The 23,244-nt window shown below is 40.3% G+C and overlaps 1 protein-coding gene across 1 annotated transcript in view; it reads left to right on the forward strand.

Moving 5' to 3' along the window:
- The window catches only part of LOC133558171 (liprin-alpha-3-like), a 49,318-nt gene that overhangs the window by 17,148 nt on the left and 8,926 nt on the right, over positions 1-23,244 (forward strand). Inside the window, exons 3-24 of the mRNA XM_061909348.1 lie at positions 8,427-8,528; positions 8,672-8,836; positions 12,934-13,008; positions 13,117-13,176; positions 13,330-13,458; positions 16,559-16,651; positions 17,141-17,193; positions 19,100-19,328; positions 19,440-19,523; positions 19,612-19,743; positions 19,844-19,906; positions 20,001-20,080; positions 20,217-20,403; positions 20,471-20,664; positions 20,738-20,981; positions 21,044-21,183; positions 21,252-21,400; positions 21,471-21,567; positions 21,651-21,732; positions 21,883-22,083; positions 22,150-22,212; positions 22,588-22,614. Of these exons, the coding sequence (XP_061765332.1) occupies positions 8,427-8,528; positions 8,672-8,836; positions 12,934-13,008; positions 13,117-13,176; positions 13,330-13,458; positions 16,559-16,651; positions 17,141-17,193; positions 19,100-19,328; positions 19,440-19,523; positions 19,612-19,743; positions 19,844-19,906; positions 20,001-20,080; positions 20,217-20,403; positions 20,471-20,664; positions 20,738-20,981; positions 21,044-21,183; positions 21,252-21,400; positions 21,471-21,567; positions 21,651-21,732; positions 21,883-22,083; positions 22,150-22,212; positions 22,588-22,614 (2,649 nt within the window). The remainder of the gene's footprint in view (positions 1-8,426; positions 8,529-8,671; positions 8,837-12,933; positions 13,009-13,116; positions 13,177-13,329; positions 13,459-16,558; positions 16,652-17,140; positions 17,194-19,099; positions 19,329-19,439; positions 19,524-19,611; positions 19,744-19,843; positions 19,907-20,000; positions 20,081-20,216; positions 20,404-20,470; positions 20,665-20,737; positions 20,982-21,043; positions 21,184-21,251; positions 21,401-21,470; positions 21,568-21,650; positions 21,733-21,882; positions 22,084-22,149; positions 22,213-22,587; positions 22,615-23,244) is intronic.

Here is a 23,244-nt window from a genome sequence, read left to right on the forward strand (position 1 = left end):
AGAAACACTGCCGGCTTCGCTGGGCCCGAGCTCATCTAAGATTGACCGATGCAAAGTGGAAAAGTGTTTTGTGGTCTGACGAGTTCACATTTCATATTGTTTTTGGAAACTGTGGACATCGCGACGTCCGGACCAAAGAGGAAAAGAACTTTACAGACTGTTATAAGCGCAAAGTTCAAAAGCCTGCATCTGTGATGGGATGGGGATGTCTGAGTGTCCAAAGCATGGGTAACTTACACATCTGTGAAAGCAAAATTAATGCTGAAAGGTAAATACAGGTTTTGGAGCAACACATGTTGCCATCCAAGCAACGTCTTTTTCATGGACGCCACTGCTTATTTGCAAGACAATGCCAAGCCAAATTCTTCATGAGGTACAGCAGCTTGGCTTTGTAGTAAAAGAGTGCAGGTACTAGATTGGCCTGCCTGTAGTCCAGACCTGTCTCACATTGAAAATGTGTGGCGCATTATGAAGCGTAAACTATGACAACGGAGACCCCGGACTGTTGAACCAGCTGTACATTAAGCAATAATGGGAAAGAATTCCACTTGAAAAGTTTCAAAAATTGGTCTCCTCAGTTCCCAAACGTAAACGTTTGGGAATGAGTGTTGTTAAAAGGAAATGCCATGTAACACAGTTGTAAAAATGCCCCTGTGCCAATTTGTTTGCAATGTGTTGCTGCCATTAAATTCTAAGTCAACAATCATTTGCAAAAAAAAAAATCAAGTTTCTCAGTTTGAACATTAAATATATTGTCTTTGCAGTGTATTCAATTGAATATTAGTTTAAAAGGATTTGCAAATCAATGTTGTCTGTCTTTATTTAGGATTTACACAAGGTGCCAACTTCACTGGTTTTGGATTTATATAACAAACAACAAAAATACAAAATTTCTGATGGATTTAAATTTTTATAAGTTAAATTTTACGACACATGGGACAGGCAAATGTTATGTTTCCATTTCAAAGTAGTTAAAATTATTATTTAAGTTGTATTCATTCAAAAATGTAATCAGGTCATTGAGCAGAACAGTTCCCTTTGTAAAAAAAAAAAAAAAAAAGTATTATAGTTTTAAATTTTTTGAAATGCCAGTAATTTTCTCTTGCATTTCTACATATTATTTTCAGGAGACTCAAAGGGCACCAATTTGGTGGAATGGGCCATATATACAGTATGCAAATGTCCACCACCACAGATATTCCCTCTGCATTCATTTAACTCGATGAACGACCATGTTATCACACAATTTACAACTTGATTTGTAAGATTAGATTGTGCAGGTATACTTAAAGCTGTGATTCGCGGTTAGGTTTGGTGCCTCCAGGAAGGGTGCACCCTGTGACCCCCGTAACTGTTGCTGCCGTGTGCTTTCACAGTGCGCGTGGCTGTGAAGTGAGCTCATGAGACAAGTAAGGCTTTGCAGTGACAGCTCCAGCGGCACACCAAGTGAATGCTAAAAATTAATCAGCATCCTAATGTTTGAGCAGGTTGGTTTTTAAATCCTACAGTTGGCGTCAAATTTGTTGTATAACCAAGTCTTGGTGAAAAATAATGCTGGGAGATATTTGCTAAATGGCACAAGCCCAATTTCAATGAATACTTTTTCGTCGAGGAATCCTCCTTAGTATACTGGGAGGATTTTGCTGATTAATAATGAGTGCTATTTGGAGAGTTTGTCCTCCAGCTATGATGTACAGCTTTGCCGAAACCCCCCACGGGATCCATACCCACTTCTGACGGGCTTTGAGGTGTTTCCGGGCATGTTTACTTTGCAGTCACACTCTCCCGTCTGTCTATACTGTGTTCTCAACTGTACTGCTGGTGAGATCCACAGAGGAAAACGTGTGAGAACAAGACACCGTTTGAAATTTTACTTGATCTATTGAACGTGATGAGTTCATTCTGACTTGTGGCGTTAGGAGGCGAAGTTTAACATATTTTACGTTGACTGACAACATTATAATGGAGAATATGTGACTCAAAAACCAGACAAAAATGACCCCAGGGGTTGTTATTTTTCAAAATCTTTAAAATGAAAAGTTATAAGAAATTCATATTGCAGATAATTCCTCATAAAACATGTTTGTGACATGAGGCCGTTTGCATTTGTATGTATTTTTTCATTACCTTTTAAAATATTGCACTTTTTGTATCAATAACCCACTCTTCCACTAGTGGGGTCAAAAATTACTATGTAATCTTTTATGAACCTGTAATTCTTAGCAAGTCTGACTGTCCTCACATCCGATGCAACTGGCCATCAAACTGTCTGGAGAGTCAGGTGACTAGTTGTGTTTGGTGGCCATGTTGGCAGGAGAGTCAGGTGATTAGTTGTGTTTAGTGGCCATGTAGGCAGGAGAATTATGTGACTTTTTTTTTCTGGGTGTGCAATATAAGTGTAGTGTTTTATTTGTATTTTTATCCATACATACTGCAGTCGTTAATCCGCAATATGTATTATTTATTGCTCATTTTAAAATGTTCCAATACATTTTACTACGGTGTTAGCTTTCACTGTTATGCTGATGACACCCAACTCTACATGCCCCTAAAGCTGACCAACACGCCGGATTGTAGTCAGCTGGAGGCGTGTCTTAATGAAATTAAACAATGGATGTCCGCTAACTTTTTGCAACTCAATGCCAAAAAAACGGAAATGCTGATTATCGGTCCTGCTAGACACCGAACTCTATTTAATAATACAACTCTAACATTTGACAACCAAACAATTAAACAAGGCGACACGGTAAAGAATCTGGGTATTATTAAACAAGGCGACACGGTAAAGAATCTGGGTATTATCTTCGACCCAACTCTCTCCTTTGAGGCACACATTAAAAGCGTTACTAAAACGGCCTTCTTTCATCTCCGTAATATCGCTAAAATTCGCTCCATTCTGTCCACTAAGGACGCTGAGATCATTATCCATGCGTTTGTTACGTCTCGCCTCGACTACTGTAACGTATTATTTTCGGGTCTCCCCATGTCTAGCATTAAAAGATTACAGTTGGTACAAAATGCGGCTGCTAGACTTTTGACAAGAACAAGAAAGTTTGATCACATTACGCCTGTACTGGCTCACCTGCACTGGCTTCCTGTGCACTTAAGATGTGACTTTAAGGTTTTACTACTTACGTATAAAATACTACACGGTCTAGCTCCATCCTATCTTGCCGATTGTATTGTACCATATGTCCCGGCAAGAAATCTGCGTTCAAAGGATTCCGGCTTGTTAGTGATTCCCAAAGCCCAAAAAAAGTCTGCGGGCTATAGAGCGTTTTCCGTTCGGGCTCCAGTACTCTGGAATGCCCTCCCGGTAACAGTTCGAGATGCCACCTCAGTAGAAGCATTTAAGTCTCACCTTAAAACTCATTTGTATACTGTAGCCTTTAAATAGACTCCCTTTTTAGACCAGTTGATCTGCTGTTTCTTTTCTTTTTCTTCTATGTCCCACTCTCCCCTGTGGAGGGGGTCCGGTCCGATCCGGTGGCCATGTACTGCTTGCCTGTGTATCGGCTGGGGACATCTCTGCGCTGCTGATCAGCCTCGACATCTCTGCGCTGCTGATCCGCCTCCGCTTGGGATGGTTTCCTGCTGGCTCCGCTGTGAACGGGACTCTCGCTGCTGAGTTGGACCCGCTTTGGACTGGACTCTCGTGACTGTGTTGGATCCATTGTGGATTGAACTTTCACAGTATCATGTTAGACCCGCTCGACATCCATTGCTTTCCTCCTCTCTAAGGTTCTCATAATCATTATTGTCACAGACGTCCCACTGGATCATTATTGTCACCGATGTCCCACTGGGTGTGAGTTTTCCTTGCCCTTATGTGGGCCTACCGAGGATGTCGTGGTGGTTTGTGCAGCCCTTTGAGACACTAGTGATTTAGGGCTATATAAGTAAACATTGATTGATTGATTGATTGATGTAAAAACCTGCATTGCAGCAATATAATTTCCCCATAGTGGGATGACTAAAATGATATCTAGCTACAGTCGAAAGAAATGAGAACAATCACAGGATATCATTATGATATTTACTTTGTAGTTAGCTTGTTTTTTGGTCAGATTTTTTTATCTTTGTGCTTTTTGTGATATAATTACAAACATATAGGAAATTTCGGTAACACTTTACAAACCCCGTTTCCATATGAGTTGGGAAATTGTGTTAGATGTAAATATAAACAGAATACAACGATTTTCAAATCTTTTTCAACTCATATATTCAATTGAATGCACTACAAAGACAAGATATTTGATGTTCAAACTCATAAACTTTTTTTTTTGTGCAAATAATATTTAACTTAGAATTTCATGGCTGCAACACGTGCCGAAGTAGTTGGGAAAGGGCATGTTCACCACTGTGATACATCACCTTTTCTTTTAATAACACTCAATAAATGTTTGGGAACTGAGGAAACTAATTGTTGAAGCTTTGAAAGTGGAATTCTTTCCCATTCTTGTTTTATGTAGAGCTTCAGTCGTTCAATAGTCCGGGATCTCCGCTGCCGTATTTTACGCTTCATAATGTGCCACACATTTTCGATAGGAGACAGGTCTGGACTGTAGGTGGGCCAGGAAAGAACCCGCAATCTTTTTTTTTTACGAAGCCACGCTGTTGTAACGTGCTGAATGTGGCTTGGCATTGTCTTGCTAAAATAAGCATGGGGGTCCATGAAAAAGACGGTGCTTAGATGGCAGCATATGTTGTTCCAAAAGCTGTATGTACCTTTCAGCATTAATGGTGCCTTCACAGATGTGTAAGTTACCCATGCCTTGGGCACTAATGCACCCCCATACAATCACAGATGCTGCCTTTTGAACTTTGCGTCGATAACAGTCTGGATGGTTCGCTTCCCCTTTGGTCCGAATGACACGGTGCCGAATATTTCCAAAAACAATTTGAAATGTGGACTCGAAAGACCACAGAACACTTTTCCACTTTGCATCAGTCCATCTTAGATGATCTCGGGGCCCAGAGAAGACGGCTGCGTTTCTGGATGTTGTTGATAAATGCCTTTCGCTTTGCATAGTAGAGCTTTAGTGACCAACTGTATTTAGTGACAGTGGTTTTCTGAAGTGTTCCTGAGCCCATGTGGTGATATCTTTTAGAGATTGATGTCGGTTTTTGATACAGTGCCATCTGAGGGATCGACGGTCACGGTCATTCAATGTTACTTTCCGGCCATGCCGCTTACGTGGAGTGATTTCTCCAGAGTCTCTGAACCTTTTGATGATATTATGGACTGTAGACGTGGAAATACCTAAATTACTTGCAATTGCACTTTGAGAAACTTTGTTCTTAAACTGTTTGACTATTTGTTCACGCAGTTGTGGACAAAGGGGTGTACCTCGCCCCATCCTTTCTTGTGAAAGACTGAGCAATTTTAGGAAGCTATTTTTATACCTAATCAGGGCTCCCACCTGTTCCCAATTAGCCATGCACACCTGTGGGATGTTCCAAATAAGTGTTTGATGGGCATTCCTTAACTTTATCAGTATCTATTGCCACCTTTCCCAACTTCTTTGTCACGTGTGGCAGGCATCAAATTCTAAAGTTAATGATTATTTGCAAAAAAAAAAAGGTTTAGCAGTTTGAACATCAAATACGTTGTATTTGTAGCATCTTCAACTGAATATGGGTTGAAAATTATTTGCAAATCATTGTATTCCGTTTATATTTACATCTAACACAATTTTCCAACGCATATGGAAACGGGGTTTGGAGTATGGGGAACATTTTCTAAATAACAAAGACTTCATATAGAGTTATTTTCACACTAGGGGAACATATTCTAAGTACCCTAACCTTATTGAAGGAAGACTCTTAGTTAATGGCTTACTGGTTGTATAATGAAGCCATGCAGAATAAGACATTAGTAAGTACTTAATAATGACTCATTAAAAGCCAACATGTTAATAATTTGCATGTTAATAAGCAACTAATTAATGGTGAATATGTTCCCCATACTCAAGTGTTACCGAAATTTCACTGAAATATTTTGTTGAATTTTCCTTTTTTTTTTTTTGCTTTTTGTGGAGAAAAATTAATCAATACATGTTATTTGCCACAACACTCTACAAAAACCTTAGTATTAATACAATTTTGCAACATATACAATAAATGACAAAAAACTCATAGTTGAACTGTCACATTAAAATATTTGTTTTTACATCAAACTTTCTCTAAAATCCATTTTTTGACCAAAATTTGGTAATCATTTTAAAAACTCATTCTACTGATAAGAACATATTTTTTAATATAATTTTGACTATGTAAGGCATGAGCAATATTGTTTACCAGATATACAATTCACTATTCACAGACGGTGTTGGTGTTTTTTAAAGGGACCCTATGATGAAGTTTGCCTTTTCTGACTCATAAATGTTGTGACAATGTTGAATACGCATGTTATTTAAACAAGGCCAAAGCGTGAAATCATAAGGCTAATGCATTTTGGCGTAAGCAGTTTTGGATTTTTCAAAGGGTTTTTACAGTCTGGCTTCACAGTGAGTTTGACATACCTTTTTGACATTAAGGGCTTGACTAACTTAAGGTTTGCGTGTACTAAAACATGTGCAAACTTAATAGCCCATGCATAGCTGATCTACTAAATATATGCAAAGTGCATTGCGTCTGTTATGTGAGCAGAATTTTTCAGGCCTTACGTGGCGTAGTGGTAGAGTGGCCGTGCGCAACCCGAGGGTCCTTGGTTCAATCCCCACCTAGTACCAACCTCGTCACATCCGTTGTGTCCTTGGGCAAGACACTTCACCCTTGCTCCTGATGGGTGCTGGTTAGCGCCTTGCATGGCAGCTCCCTCCATCAGTGTGTGAATGTGTGTGTGAATGGGTGAATGTGGAAGTAGTGTCAAAGCGCTTTGAGTACCTTGAAGGTAGAAAAGCGCTATACAAGTACAACCCATTTATCATTTAAGTCAAACTCTTGTGACCGGGGAAATGTACATAATATGTATGAAGTTAATTTAAGACTGTGTCTGGATAAAAATAGTGGTGATGACTTCAAGATATATATTTGGTCTGTGTGTTTTAGCACTTTTACTATACCTGAATGATACACAAAGCGCTTTACATTATCCATCAGATTCACCCGTTAACACACACATTCATACACTGATGGTGGAAGCTGCCATGCAAGGTGCTAACCAAGACCTATCAGGCGCGAGGGTGAAGTGTCTGGCGCAAGGACACAGCGGCCGTGACTACGATGGCGGAAGTTGGAATCAAACCTGGAACCCTCGAGTTGCTGGGACGGTCGCTCTACCATCTGTGCCAAGCCACGCCCTCTGTGTACATTTTCAAAAGATAAATGAATGTACTTTTGGGGAGGGTGGGTTGTGGTTTCATTTGCAATTAGCAGAGAGAAAACCAAATACTGGTTATAAGGCAAACTTTACATTAATGCACTGGGGCGCCGAAAATGGGGGGTAAAGGAGACGGATTCTAGGTGCCCATGATGGAGGGGGGCCCAGAGAGGCCCCTAATGATGATGAAATTATAATACAGGGGGCCCTGTAAAGATTCTTTTCATGGGGCCCAAAATCCCTAGTGGCGCCCCTGTCAATGCATATCGAACGCATATTATCTAAATCACAAAGAAGTGTTTTAATTGTAGATCAAAAACATCATAGGTTCCTATCAGTAATTATATGATGTTAGTCTATGTTGCCATTGCAATCACCTCTCCTACCAAATTCTCGCCACAATTTTAGCTGGGAAAAAAACAACGGGGGTGGGGGTTAACAGAGAAACAAAGTGCCATCCAAACCACAAACAATCCTATCAGGCCCAAAGACCTACTGTGTAGCCATCTGCATCCTGTTCTACCCTTTTATTGCTTGTCTCGTTCTCGCAACATACCGCAAATGATGCTAACATCACACTGTGTACATAAATATGTATAGTAAAGAGTGTAGTCATAGTTCTACTGTGCTATTTAAAAAAACATACAATGGAATTAAATTTGTTCCGTGTAATTAAACAAGGTGTCCTGCTTCAAAGCAGTGTTGTAAAATGACACATGGACATTGTTATCTTTTTGGTAGGCGATGGGTGAGGGGTGGTTGGGGTGTCTCTCTCATGCATTCTAGTGCGGGGCCATTGTGTAACAGTGTGATGTAATGCATCCATGTGTTCACAAGGCGAGTGAAAAGTGTGTCAGTGATTTGCATGGTTGTTATGTAGTTTTACATCACGGCCTCCTGTATGGTCGCAGATGGGCTCTGTTGAAGGGGCGCATCTGTATTGATAATGGGTTTATCTGTTATTATCACAGCATTTCAATAATATTTTTGTTTGGCTGTGCCACGTCTGGGTTGTGTTTCCCTCCAATAAAACAAACATTGACGCACCGTTTAAACACTTTGTTTTGTTTGCCCCTGTGAACGCATCGTGTGTGTTCTGCAGGAGTTTGCTGTGTTGACTAAAGAGCTGAACGTTTGCCGGGAGCAGCTACTGGAGAGGGAGGAGGAGATTGCTGAGCTCAAGGCGGAGAGAAACAACACGCGGGTAAGATGTTCAGCAGCCATTTTGCCTGATTAGCACTCTTCCAGCACTCGTGTTAGCTTTCTCACCCGTTGTGGTGGTATGTGTGAGACTGACTCACTTTGCTCCCTCCATCTTGTTCCTGTCTTCACTGTCCTACTGTACAGTTGCTGCTGGAACACCTGGAGTGTCTGGTGTCTCGTCATGAGCGCAGTCTGAGGATGACGGTGGTCAAGAGGCAAGCCCAGTCCCCAGCGGGGGTCTCCAGTGAGGTGGAAGTCCTCAAGGCCCTGAAGTCTCTCTTTGAGCACCACAAAGCTCTGGATGAGAAGGTGGGTCCTCAACACCGGCCTTGTATGGCCAATCAGACCACTGATATGTACGTGTGATTTAAATAAATATTTATCATTCCTAGTGGTATTTTTTGGGGGCGTCTGTGCTTAGTTTAAGAAATTAAGTAAGCAAGACTATTACACGAACTTATAATTTATGCTATATTGTAAAGTCGTATATTGTTGTCATCCTCAGGCATGTATTTTCTTTTTTAGTATATCATTTATTTGATTGGTTGTGCTTTAGACCAGTGGTTCTCAAACTTTTTTTCACCAAGTACCCCCTCAGAAAAAACTTGGCTCTCCAAGTACCACCATAATGACTAACATTAAAATACAGTAGTGTAGTATGCCTACGTAGGGCTGGGCGATATGGCCATTTATTAATATCTCGATATTTTTGGGCCTTGTCACTATACACGATATGTATCGCGATATTTTGCCTTAGCCTTGAATGAACACTTGATGCATATAATCACACCAGTATGATCATTTTACGTGTCTACATTAAAACATTTTTTGTTCATACTGCATTAAAATACGCTCATTTTAAACTTTTATGTAGAGACGGAAATCACAACTAAGTCAATTTAGCAAAACTGTATTTATTAAACCGTTATTAAGCAGTGGCAAAAATATTCATGTCATTTCCAAAACAGAAAGTTAAGATTGTCAGACATTTTAAAACAAGCTATTAGTGTACTTTTGTGCAAGATGTCACTAAGATGACATATCAAAACAACAGTAAAGTGCACTTTTTGTACAGAACGTCACTACAATAGTTTAAAACAAATAAAGAGCATGATGTCACACAAGATATTTCAATAACTCCATCCATCCATCCATTTCTACCGCTTAGTCCCTTCGGGGTCGCGGGGGCGTGCTACAATCGGGCGTAAGGCGGTGCACACGCTGGACAAGTCGCCACCTCATCGCAGGGCGCAGGGCCAACACAGATAGACAGACAACATTCACACTCTAGGGCCAATTTAGTGTTGCCAATCAATAACTGTCAAATTAAAAGGAGCTGCATAATAGGAAATTTGTGTATGTCCTTCGTTCTGTGGTAGGTTCCTGTGGACGTTATCTCCTGTTGTTGATTTTTTTTTCATACAGTGGTGATGTGGAAAAGTTTGCTTGGGCATTTTGTTTGTGTGGCACCGAACGGCGATGTTGACATGCAGAGTTTCAGGCACTCCTTATTCTCTACCGGGTGACTTTTCAAATGATGCTAAATTAGCAGTGCTGCTACTTTTTGTAGCAACGCTTTTGCCGCATAATTGCTCAATATATTCCCGCTTGAAGCCAATCCATCGCCAGCATCCCGTGCTGTTTTTCTTGGGAATTAATTCTTCCTTCATTTGTTACCAGATTCGCACATTCTTTCTCTCGTATTACCAATCGCAAAGCACCATTAGCATCACAGCTAATGTTACCCATGTAGCTACCACTCTGCTCGGGGAGGGCGTGTGACGTATGTAAGGTGCGCTTGTTTATGTCTGTGAAAAGGAGAGACAAGATAGAGTGGGAAACGCCTGCAGTGTAATGCCCGCAGCTAAAAGCAACTGTGTGAGAACATATACTCGAACATCACGATATAATCATTTTCTATATCGCACAGAAACAAACTTGCGATATATCGAGTATATCGATATATCGCCCAGCCCTAGGCCTAAGTATTCATTAAAAACAAAGAGGCTTTATTTAATAAGTATATTTATTATATTTGGCCACTGTAACATTACACATGGTTTCAACAATAGCACTGTGTTTTAAAATAGGAAAATAAAACATTGGATTTTAAACAACTGATTACATGCACGTCTGTTGAAGGCAGTCAATTTCAAGTAAAGTGCTGGTCAAGTAAAGATTGCCTGGTTTTCAGCTGAATGGTAGTATAGTACTATGGTCTCTCGCACAAGCAAAGTGGGTTTGAGCCACACTCGGAGCAGTATGAAAAAACAACGCAGCCGTAAGAGAGTACACAATCGCTAGATGAAGTTGAGCTGTATGTGATTGACAGTTATAAACACCAATCATTGTGTTGTGGCCGGTTGTGTTGCGTGTGATTTACTAAGACTGTTTGCAATTGATAAATGGTGCAAACCGTCCTATTTAAATGAGGTTTTGTGTTGACTACCTGCCGTCACCAGGGAAACACTCATTCACTGCACACATATGTAACACATTCTGCAATATAGAATCACAATCGAGGGATCAGAAACTATTCTAGCAAACTGACGGCGTGCTAGTGGTGGACCATAACAGCGCCGCAGCGCATTAATGATCCAAATGCAAGAAAATCATATTGAAATACGTTTTTTTTTTCATAAAAGGTAAATTATAATAATATATTATATATTTCCTACACCAAAATGCATTCATTTAATTTGTTTTAATTAGTCCTTTAAGTCACCCAGCAGCTATTAAATTATACAATTATATTACTGAATAGGTGAAAAGTATAAAATTGTTTTATTTTTAACAGTCCATACATCTTGACACACACATTAGAGAAGACAGACACGCTAAATGGATTGGGCTCCTTATTCTGTTCACTAAAGAGACACAATCCTCAGCGTACAAGCTTATTAGATTAGCTTCGCATGTGAATCAAGTTTGCACATGTTTTAGTACACGCAAACCTTTAGTAGATCAGGCCCTAAGTGTATTGTTAGCATCGTGGCTCACATAGCTCTGATAGTGTTGCTAACATTAGTGTCATCCTGTCCTGCTCTTTGATGTTGCATTTTTGCATGTGATATGTGTTATTTATTTAGTTGTATAAGTTCCTCATTATGTGTATATGTACAAAAAGGATAAAGTGTACAATAGCGCTGTCTGTAGGAGACAGATGTGGACAGTGTTGCCAGATGGGAAGTGACAATTTACCATTACCACAAACAGGATATTGTATAGCTTCTGATGCTTATGATAAACTAAAAGCATTGTTGGAAAAAAGCTGCCACTGACAAAACAGCGCCCCCACCTGACTATAAAAAGGCATGTGAGACAAAGCACAACATCAGGCGCAATGCAGGAGGTATGCTGTTTGTGTTTGCTAATGGCCATGCATTGAAAGGGGTCTAATTATTGTTGATTTTGCCATTTTTTGGTTTATGGACAGAAGGTGAAATTATCACGCAAACACGTTAATCATCATACACCCGGGAACACTTGGTGTGGACAAACAGTTCATTACAGACAAACAAAACGTTCCCTTTAGGGTTTGAAAACCATACATTCCAGCATCAAAGCTAGATTTTAGCTAGCAAACTTCCAACACACTATTGTGAGAATTCCTATTGATAATTGTTTATAAAAAAAAGTATAATATTTGATAGGGGTGTAACAACTGATCCTCATCCATATCAACATGGATGAGGGGGCATACATGCTTCCGCACACCTGGGATGCTGTCCGTTGTCAGCGGCGCCAGAGCGGAAAACAGATACTGTATGGCCGGATCGGAGAACTTTATTTAGCAGATAAATCTACTGTTGGTTACTCTAGTTTTATTGAAAAATTGTTTCCATCCATCCATTTTCTACCGCTTATTCCCTTTTAGGGGTCGCGGGGGGCGCTGGCGCCTATCTCAGAAAAATTGTTTGAATGTTGAAAATGTGAGCAGAAAATGTTTCCTCTTTTTAATTTAACCTATAGTGTTGGTTGCACTTTATTCAAAAAGGTTGTGAATGCATTGGCCATTAAATGTTAAGTTGCTTATGTGTTTCCTTACAAGTAAATAACATTATTATGGGAAACTCCACTTGAAGTGTCCGGTATCCTGTGTTTATTTCACAGTCACATTTAAAATTACTGGATCCATTTAAACTCACTGAATCGTTTAGAATTGTATCGTTCTTAAGAAAAAATATCATCCCTGAATCATATTGGCAACCAAAAATTCGAATCGTAGGTAAAACTAATCGTTACAACCCTGATATTTAACCTTTAATAAACTGTTTTGACTTTATAATATCTTCCTTGGGGTTGTCCCTGTTTGTTCTACTGTGATATGTAATCTTGTAGTCCCCCACTTAACATAATTTAAACAGTGCAAATTGAGTCCCAGTTGGCACCGTCCTTTCCTGCAGGTTCGAGAGCGTCTCCGAGTGGCCCTGGAGAGGGTGTCAATGTTGGAGGATCAACTTGCAGCATCTTCTCAAGAGGTAAAGTCATGTAAATTGGTCTCGTTTATTTAATATATATTTCACATGTGACAATACTCATTTGTGTTGTCTGTATGCCTGCTTTGTCTCCCTCTTTTTTTGTTCTAGGTAATCTCTTTAAGAGACCAAATTAAAAGGCGTCAACAAGGGGTGGACAGCGGGAAAGATGTAAGGGAGGGTTTTATGGATGTTGGTTCCAGTTGTTTTGTTTTTGTATACGTGAAGTAGAAAAGTAGATGTACGGGTATCATCGTGTATCACTGTGATTTTAACTTCCAAGCAAATCTTACCCTAATTTTTGTTATGTTGTCGCCATCACAGCGACTTCCCAATGGCCCTGCCTCTGGTCTGGAGGACAGTGAGCTGGAAAGACAGCGGGAAGGAGAGATAGAGCGACAGAGAGCTGAACTCTCCCAGCTGAGGGAGAGGCTGGCTCTCATGTGCCGGCAGGTGAGAGTGTGGATGTATTTCTTTCCGTGCAAATACCTTTTTTCATACAAATTTTTGAGGTAACCTGAAGGTGGCTGTTAACAGGAAGTGCCCTTGCATTCAGATACATTTTAGGGACCTCCGTAATATAGAGTTGGCACATTTAAGCAAGTAAAAGGCAAACAACATTGTACTAAAATCAGATTACGGACAATCAATACGGATACGGAACTAACATCTCAACATTGAATGCATTAATCGAAGTTACAGAAGAAATTACTAACGCAAAAGAGAGCAGACAGCATACAGCTGCAGTGTTTATCAACTTAAAAACATGTCATAATCAATAATAATATCCAATTCAGAAAATTATAAGGGTATGGCATCATGATGGCTTGTCTTGAACTGGGTAAGAAGCTACAGTACTTAACCAACAGGAAGACAGACTTAAAGCAAGGCGAACAAACAGCTAAAGCTCTAAATCCAGCTTGCAGCGGACCCCAGGGATCAATACTGGGACCAAAACTGTTCAATTTCAATATAGACAATATTTGCAAAGTAACAAAGAACTTACTATTTGCCGACAATACGACTACATTTTGTTCAGTAGAGAACACGGACAAAAGTTAATCCTCAAATCTATCCATCCATCCATTTTCTACCGCTTATTCCCTTTGGGGAAACGGGATGCGCTGGTGCCTATCTCAGCTACAATCGGGCGGATGGCGGGGTACATCCTGGACAAGTCGACACCTCATCACAGGGCCAACACAGATAGACAGACAACATTCACACTCACATTCAAACACTAGGGCCAATTTAGTGCTGCCAATCAACCTATCCCCAGGTGCATGGCTTTGGAAGTAGGAGGAAGCCGGAGTACCCGGAGGGAACTCACGCAGTCACGGGGAGAACATGCAAACTCCACACAGAAAGATCCCGAGCCCGGGATTGAACCCAGGACTACTCAGGACCTTCGTATTGTGAGGCAGACGCACTAATCCCTCTACCACCGTGCTGCCCTCCTTATATCTAAGTAAATCTAAAATAAATACATCCATCCATCCATTTTCTACCGCTTATTCCCTTTTGGGGTCGCGGGGGGCGCTGGCGCCTATCTCAGCTACAATCGGGCGGAAGGTGGGGTACACCCTGGACAAGTCGCCACCTCATCGCAGGGCCAACACAGATAGACAGACAACATTCACACTCACATTCACACACTAGGGCCAATTTAGTGTTGCCAATCAACCTATCCCCAGTTGCATATTTTTTTGGAAGTGGGAGGAAGCCCGAGTACCCGGAGGGAACCCACGCATTCACGGGGAGAACATGCAAACTCCACACAGAAAGATCCCGAGCCTGGATTTGAACCCAGGACTGCAGGAACTTCGTATTGTGAGGCAGACTCACTAACTCCTCTGCCACCGTGAAGCCCTAAAATAAATACAGTTAAACTTAAATTGACACAGTAAAATATATCTAATTTAAAACATACAAACTAAAGGTGGAATTAAATACTACAATAATGAATAATGCTAAATATGTCTGTGTTGGCCCTGCGATGAGGTGGCCACTTATCCAGGGTTGTACACCGCCTTCCGCCCGTGTGCAGCTGAGATAGACTCCAGCATCCCCCACGACTCCATAGGGGACAAGCGGTAGAAAATGGATGGCTGGAAGGATGGATGGTCTTGACCAAAAATGTGTCTTAATTGTCAACTAATGGCTAATGTTACCACAGCTAAGTTATTGCATAGAAATATGGGGTAATAACTACAAAAGTATGCTTAATTTACCAATTGTGTAACAAAACTGATCAGTTAAAATAATATACAATGTTGACAATAGAGATCACTCAAACCCTTTATTTAATAAATCAAAACTATTGAACTTCAATGACTTAGTGCATTTGCAAAAAGCTGAAATTATGCAGAGAGCAAACTATAACCTGCGACCTAAGAATGTACAATTTTTCTCAACAAATATTTTACTTACCGGTAAATATCTGTGTGCATGTAGATCACTCAAAACGTTTGCATATCCGGACAATATAATAATTTACTAATAACAATCTAATAATAGGATCCAGTTTAAGAACATTTTCAGATGCCAAGTGTTTACAAAGAATAACCCAGATAAACATCTTGATCCTCAGTGAAAAATTAGAAATTTAAAAACAACTATTTATTCATGAAAAATGTATTTATAAATGTATTTCCTTTTTTTCTTTTTTTGTATTTGTTTTTGTTGTGGAGTAAGGAGAGGACAAGAAACAAACAATTGGCCTACACATTTCTATGAAACCGGGGTAAAATTAGATTAACCTAATATCTTTTTACACCTTTTAATGAGAAACAAAAAATATATATTGTAACATATTGTGACTGGATTCATGTTCAAAATAAACTAAAACCAAAGACCTTTTAGAAAAGTCTTGCATTAGACAGCAAACACACTCTGATTTATTTATTTGTACCGTTTATTTTGTAACTTTTTAAATGTAAGTTATGCGTTAAACTCCAAGTACACAGAACAAAAAAGTCAATCTTGTTAACAGAAAATCATATTACTCTTAGTTTAAATACACACAATTACAATAAGCAAGTGTACGAAGTGAGGGACCATTGAAGGAGCTGTCCTTATGTTTTTTTTGCTAAATGATTTTATTGGTAATCTGGTTGTACTGCCAAGCTGTGTAGCAGTTGTTTCCAACATTAAATTCCATCTTGTGAGCACTAGTGTATTGCAACTGCATTTCCAAGCAATACGAATAACCTATAAAGTGTTCACTAATGTGCAATTTTACTAAGCCAAGCAGTGGATGACATTCTGTGGCATCACTTGATGAGTAAGTGATGAAAGGTTTTGCCCTTTAACATCCAACTGTCTGGTTGGAGGGTGAGATGCTTAATGAGACAAACGTGTGGGTTTTCAAGTCAGCATGTTATGCTGATGTCACGATGGCATTTTAAGGGTGTTACAAAAGGCCCGATGGCCACTTGGTAATGAATCACTGTCACTATTTATTTACACTCTTGCCGCTGTGGGAGTGGACACTGACTCACCTTGATCTGTTCAATCTTTGTTGTCTTGTGTCTCTTTCGTGGCGTCGCGTCAGGTCGGTGAAATTGAGGAACAGCTTGCGGCCGCCAGGAGGGAGGTGACGAAGTCGGAGGAGGCCAATCAGAAGCTGCAACGGGAAGTGAAAGAGGTCTGTTGGGTCAATCTGTCGTTCAGTGGCAAAATCCCTGATCTTCCTTCACAATAGGGGGCTCCCGGTGTATAACTGAACATAATGGGCATACAGTATGTTATAGAACACAAGACTATAAAATCTGCATATTTTTCACATACGGTACATTGTTAAACCTTCCATTATATATATATATATATATATATATATATATATATATATATATACATATATGTAGGTGTGGGAAAAAAAATCACAAGACTACTTCATCTCTACAGATCTGTTTCATGAGGGGTTCCCTCAATCATCAGGAGAAATCTCCTGATGATTGAGGGAACCCCTCATGAAACAGATCTGTAGAGATGAAGTAGTCTTGTGATTTTTTTTTCCCACACCTACATATTGCGCTCTACCACGGTATCGAGCACTATTCTCTGGATAATCCAATCAAGACATATATATACATATATATATATCAGTTTTATGGTGCATTTATATGTTTTCTAGGCCCTTTGCCAAAGGGAGGACATGGAAGAAAGGATTACAACCCTGGAACGCAGGCAAGCTTTATTGATACCTGTCAACATTTGAATTTGAAAACAAAGACAGCCTGTGTTATTTCAATGTATTATGAGAGTTGCCAAGTGAACCTGAAGCGTTGCTACTGCAGCAGTACCGGAGATTATTTTTGGTTTGTCGCACCTTCCTACTAGTGCCAGGTTAAAAAAGATGGCATTAACAGCTGTGTAGATTTTATTAACTCCAAAAGATTTCAATCGTAGCATTTGAAGTATCATAAATGGTCAGCATCTAGTAGATTTATGCAACTCACCTGGTAATGACATGTTATATTTGCCTTACTATGGTTTACTATAATAATTTTAAAAAGTATACATTTTATTTATAGTTCCGTTTTATCAGGAGCTCTCAAAGGGTTACAGATTACAAAGAAGATGATTTTTTTTTTTATACAAATCTCCTACTGTTAAAAAAAAAAAAAGCTGTTTTATAGAAAATAAAAACAAAAAAACAGTTTAACTGGCGTAATCAAAATATCCGATGAAAAGAAAAGTCTGACCACCCTGTTTAATGCTGACAGAGGGATATGGTGCCCTCAAAGTGTCATGGAGGTCATCTCATGTACGTGAGTCGTTAACACAGAAGGGCCTTACTACCATGGTCCTGACTTTAGTTCTGGGTATGTGGAGGAGCTATAAGTGGGTGGATCATGATGTGTTTAGAGCAGTTAGAATGTATTTGAGGTTAGGGTGGGACATGTCCATGAATGCAAAAATGTGCAAGAAAGGAGACCTACTAAATTATTGTGGAAACGGAAAGCCATTGGAGTGAGTGAAAGATCAGAGCAATGTGTTTATATTTGCGCACTGTCATCAGGATCCTCACTGTAAATATTTGGATGTATTGGAGCCTCTGTAGGCTTTTGCTAGAGATCCCAATGTAATGTACATTACAAAATGTAGAGCCTGGAAGAGATAAAAGGCACGGAAAAGCTTTTCAGGATCTGAAAGGGACAGTATTGGGTGGAGTTTGGAAATATTGTGCAGGTAGTAGATGCCGGTATTGCAGACGTGATTAATATAGGATAAAAGGTAATTAGGAGGTCCTTTTTTATGCCAAGATTAGTGACTGCTAGTGAGAGAGGTATATTATTGTTTCTTCCTTGACTCTCTACAAAGACGGTCCTATTTCCCTCCCTTTTCTTTGTCTCTCCTGCACTGCTTCTCTCGTTTAGTCTTTTCTTGTCTAATCAATCAATCAATCAAAGTGTATTTATATAACCTTTAATCAGCGTCTAACAGAAAATCTAAACATAGAAGCGATAAACTGGTCCCTTAACTCAATTGACAAGATCTTCTCGACGATAGGGGAATCTGCCTGTTGCGTGTCAACATAGCAATGGAAAGAAAAAACATGGATTTTTATAACCGGACCTATTAGGGTAGGGTAGAAGATGAAGAGAATGGGGCCGAAGACGGACTGCTGAGGAAAACGGCAAGTGACTATGTGATTTGATTTGGAGTGGAGATTTAATTTGTTCTGAATTCATTAGTGATATTAATGCTGAGTGAGTCAGTTTTTTTTTAAACACTATTACAACATTGGTTCTGTTGCTGTGCTGTTGTGCATAATACAGTGCTTGGTAATAAAATGATTATGTGGTCAAAGAAACTTCACTACAGCTCATTATTATCGTAAAAAAGTACATTTGTTATCAATATTTCTATGTAATTTTGTACCTACCAACCTCTTTCCAATCACTCTAGAGTTAGAGCATTTATGGTATTTTAAGGATCGACTATGTGTGCACAATCAGACCTGCAGTATATAAAAAACATACTGGGGCAACTTACTATATTAAGTCTTAACTAAAATGTAGTTAAGACACAGATCTCAGTATTTTTGTGTATATATTTAGGTTCTAATAAATTATGGTGTTATGTACAGGTACCTTAGCGCCCAGCGGGAGGCCACTTCCCTCCATGATATCAAGGACAAGCTGGAAAATGAGCTTGCCAGCAAAGAGTCGCTCCATAGGCAGAGCGAAGAAAAGAACCGACAACTGCAGGAGCGCCTGGATGAAGCCAAACAGAAGCTCCAGCAAACCCTGCAGAGAGCTGAGACGCTCCCTGAGATCGAGGCGCAACTGGCGCAAAGGGTTGCGGCTCTCAACAAGGTGGAGAGACAAAGTCTATCTTAGATACTCCATCATGGCTTCTGTTTGTTAACTATACCGTCCATTTAAAACTTGATTTTTACACATTGGGAATGGACATGTGTCATTTAGGCCGAAGAGCGCCATGGCAACTTTGAGGAAAGACTTCGGCAAATGGAAGCTCAACTAGAAGAGAAGAACCAAGAGCTACAGAGGGTAAACATCATGTAGCTTGTCCTTTTTGGTGTAACCTTATCAAAAATTGTCGCCCACCCATTCATGTGTCAGTATTTGCTCCGTTCAGGCAAGGCAAAGAGAGAAAATGAATGACGAACACAACAAACGACTGTCAGATACCGTGGACAAACTTTTATCCGAGTCCAACGAGAGACTTCAACTGCATCTTAAAGAGAGGATGGCAGCACTGGAAGAGAAGGTAAGCTCAGAGCTAATAAGTGGGGGTAGATGTTTTTTTTTTTGGTGTATACCCCCCTAAAAAAAGTACAGAATTTTTTAACATAATTTATTCTTCTTAGAATGCTCTCTCGGAAGAACTGTCCAATATGAAGAAAATCCAGGATGATCTTCTTGCTAACAAGGTATTCATCTGTCATGTTTGAGTCCTAACTCAACAGACAGACCAACAACAGAAAATCAACAAGGCTGGCTCTACTCTTGTCCTCTGTATTCTAGGAGCAGCTCATTGCTGAGCTGGAACGCATCCAACTGGAGCTGGACCAGCTAAGGGGCAGGCCTGGCTCATCTTATTCCAGGTTTGTCATAATGAACCATCAAGAGAGTTGATTTATACTGTACTCCATCACTTCCTGGACGAACAAAATATTTTCTCATAAGCGGGGGACAGTTATGAGTGTGGTGGACTAACAAGAATTGTGAATCTTACAATAGGACAGGCAGCGTGAGCTCTCTCCCTTCCACCCTGTTTCGAAGATCTCTTCCCGGCAGCGCCTCAGAGTTGCGGTATCCCCAAGGTGGGGGATCCCTCCCAGCTGGCTACAGCAACTCCTCTGGTGGGGTGGTGGTCAGGCGGACTCACCGCGGCCGCTGGGGGCAAGCTCGGGATGATTGTAACAAGGTATTGTTACATGATAACATTCCTGTGCATTCTTTCAGTATCCATCACTTGTATCTTCTTCATCCAGTATGGTGAGTGGGACAGTGGCACCATTATGGGTCCAGGTTATGAAAGTGGTGTGGAAGGAGGATGCTCTGATGATGAAGACGACAGGGAGACGCTGTTTGGCTCTGAACTGCTATCTCCTAGCGGCCAGACAGATGTACAAACGTTAGCCATTATGCTACAGGAGCAACTAGAGGCCATCAACAAGGAGATAAAGTACTGTATGCAGTTTGAAGTGGTCTTGAAGGGAATTGCTTACTTTAATTACACTTTCCAATTGTTCTCTCAGGCTCATCCAGGAGGAAAAGGAGAGCACCGAATTGAGGGCGGAGGAGATCGAGAGTCGGGTCAGTAGCGTGGCCCTTGACGCGTCTTCCATTCCGCCCTCTTCCCTAGGAGGACGAGACAGCATTGGTAGGGGCTACATGACTCCCTCTATCACCTCCTCCACGTTGGCATCACCCTCGCCTCCTAGTTCTGGACACTCTACCCCCCGCCTTCCACATTCTCCTGCCAGGGAAAATGAGAGACAGGTACAAAGTTGGCACAAATAGATCTTTATGCAAAAGGCTAACACATTATATCCACCTTGCAGAATATCAAAGATGGTGAAGAATGCAGAGCACTTGCTTTGATTGATTCGAACCCTCCACCAGTCCCTCGAGCCTTACGATTGGACCGGATGACCCACACTCACCCAGGAGCAGGACTGGATGACCACAGAGAATTTCGCAGGTATTGAAAGGTATTTAGGTCAGAAAATGTAAAAAAGATGTGGTGGGTAACTTCACTTTCATCTATAGTTTGTCTGCTGATGGCGCTACCACCGCAAGCCAGGATTCTCTCCACAAAGCCAGCAAGAAGAAAAGCATTAAGTCATCCATTGGTCGTCTCTTTGGGAAAAAAGAAAAGGGGAGGATTGGCACACCTGGACGCGAGTCTACCTCTTTGGGTGCCTGTTTTAATTGGAATCCTTTCACCATTCTGAGTTGCTTTGCTGATATTTTTTTATCTGTTTGAAGCCTCAACGCCCTCAGATGACCTTGGCCCGGCGGACCCGTTGGGGCTAGCTAAACTGGGGACAGGAACAGTAGAAAAAGACCGCAGAAGCAAAAAAAAGTGTGATTTTTGACCACATCAATTAAATCTTTGTCTGAAATTACACCAAAATCATAAATGTTGTTGTTCCATTCTCTTGCCAGGCATGACCTGCTAGAGGAGGCTTGTCGTCAGGGTTTGCCTTTTGCCTCATGGGATGGACCAACAGTTGTTACATGGTTGGAGGTATTGCGACCCCTTTTTCTTTAAGATGACTTAGACTATAGTGACTTCTTGCAGTACAGTTATTGAATGATTTGAGTGTAAACACACAAGAATAAATGTAAGGATATAAGGAAATAATCAAGGAATGTTTTTCTTTTCTGGTTATTGCAGTTGTGGGTAGGGATGCCCGCATGGTATGTGGCAGCGTGTCGCGCCAACGTGAAGAGCGGCGCCATCATGGCCAACCTTTCGGACACTGAGATCCAGAGAGAGATAGGCATCAGCAACCCTCTCCACAGGCTCAAACTCCGTTTGGCTATCCAAGAAATGGTTTCCCTCACCAGCCCCTCGGCACCCGCAAGCACACGCTCAGTAAGGAAAATTCAAGTTATGAACCTAAATGCTCATTTATCCTCAATGTTATACCTGCCATTGCAGTCGACCAGCAATATTTGGATGACACATGCTGAGATGGAATCACTCGCTGCTGCCACCAAGCCAGTAAGGCTGACTATTTCATCCATTGTCAGACATGATATAACAAACAAAACAAACTAGAATTATCATACATTACTACTATATAAGAATGCCTTTAATCATGTTGATGTGATTTTTCAACATTGACATTTTTTTTCTTTTTCTTTGTCTTTTATTAGGCCTGTTTGGCTACACCTTTCCCCTACTATTCCCTTAAAATCTGTACAAAAGTAGTGTTTTTTTTCCAACTAATTCTCACTAACAAAATCTTTTCCTTCTTCTGCTTTCCCTGTCCGTGTACTTGTTTTCACAACACACACACACACACATTTTTCCTTCTATATATGCACCTCTCCATTCCCTTCTCTCTTTCATTATTCCTCTTCCTGAAACCACAAGGAGCAGAAAGAGTTCAGCTGGGATCAAGTGAGTTCAAGTCCGCAAAATATCTTAAATTCAGTCTGTTGTTTTTCAGGAAATTGTCAGTTTTAACCTTAATTCAACAGTACATTTTGTGTCATTATTATTTTACATTTCCAAGCCGTTTTTGGCTGTTTTCAATAAATATATTTAATATTTGTTGGAATTTATACATTTTTAAAACAATTTAAAAAACAATTATTTTTAACATAAAATGGCAACCTCTCAAAAACCGTCAAATTGCTTTCCTAAAAAAAATGTCTCATTGAAAATGCAACTGTAAATCCTTTATGTTAAGGGGAACTACGCTGTTTTTCGAATTTTGCCTATCGCTCACAGAGCGTGTATTAAAAAAAAAAAATGCATTCTAACTCGTAAATAAACGTAAATAAGTCTGCTTACACCTGATCCAAGGGGAGGTCCTCTATTCCAACCATAAAAGCCAATAAAAAAATATTCAAAAAGGACCAACAATACTTCATTTACATTTTGTGACTTGAATATTAAGGTATTAGTGATATTGGTATTATAACCGCTAACGCAGACAAACTATTTATAACGGCACTGTGATCATAAGCTTGTGTGCCAATGGCGACATGCTCAACTGATCAGCTGCTTCCTCATGTCCTTGCTCAC

This window comes from Nerophis ophidion, linkage group LG08, assembly GCF_033978795.1.
Source record: "Nerophis ophidion isolate RoL-2023_Sa linkage group LG08, RoL_Noph_v1.0, whole genome shotgun sequence".
NCBI classification, from domain to species: Eukaryota; Metazoa; Chordata; class Actinopteri; order Syngnathiformes; family Syngnathidae; genus Nerophis; species Nerophis ophidion.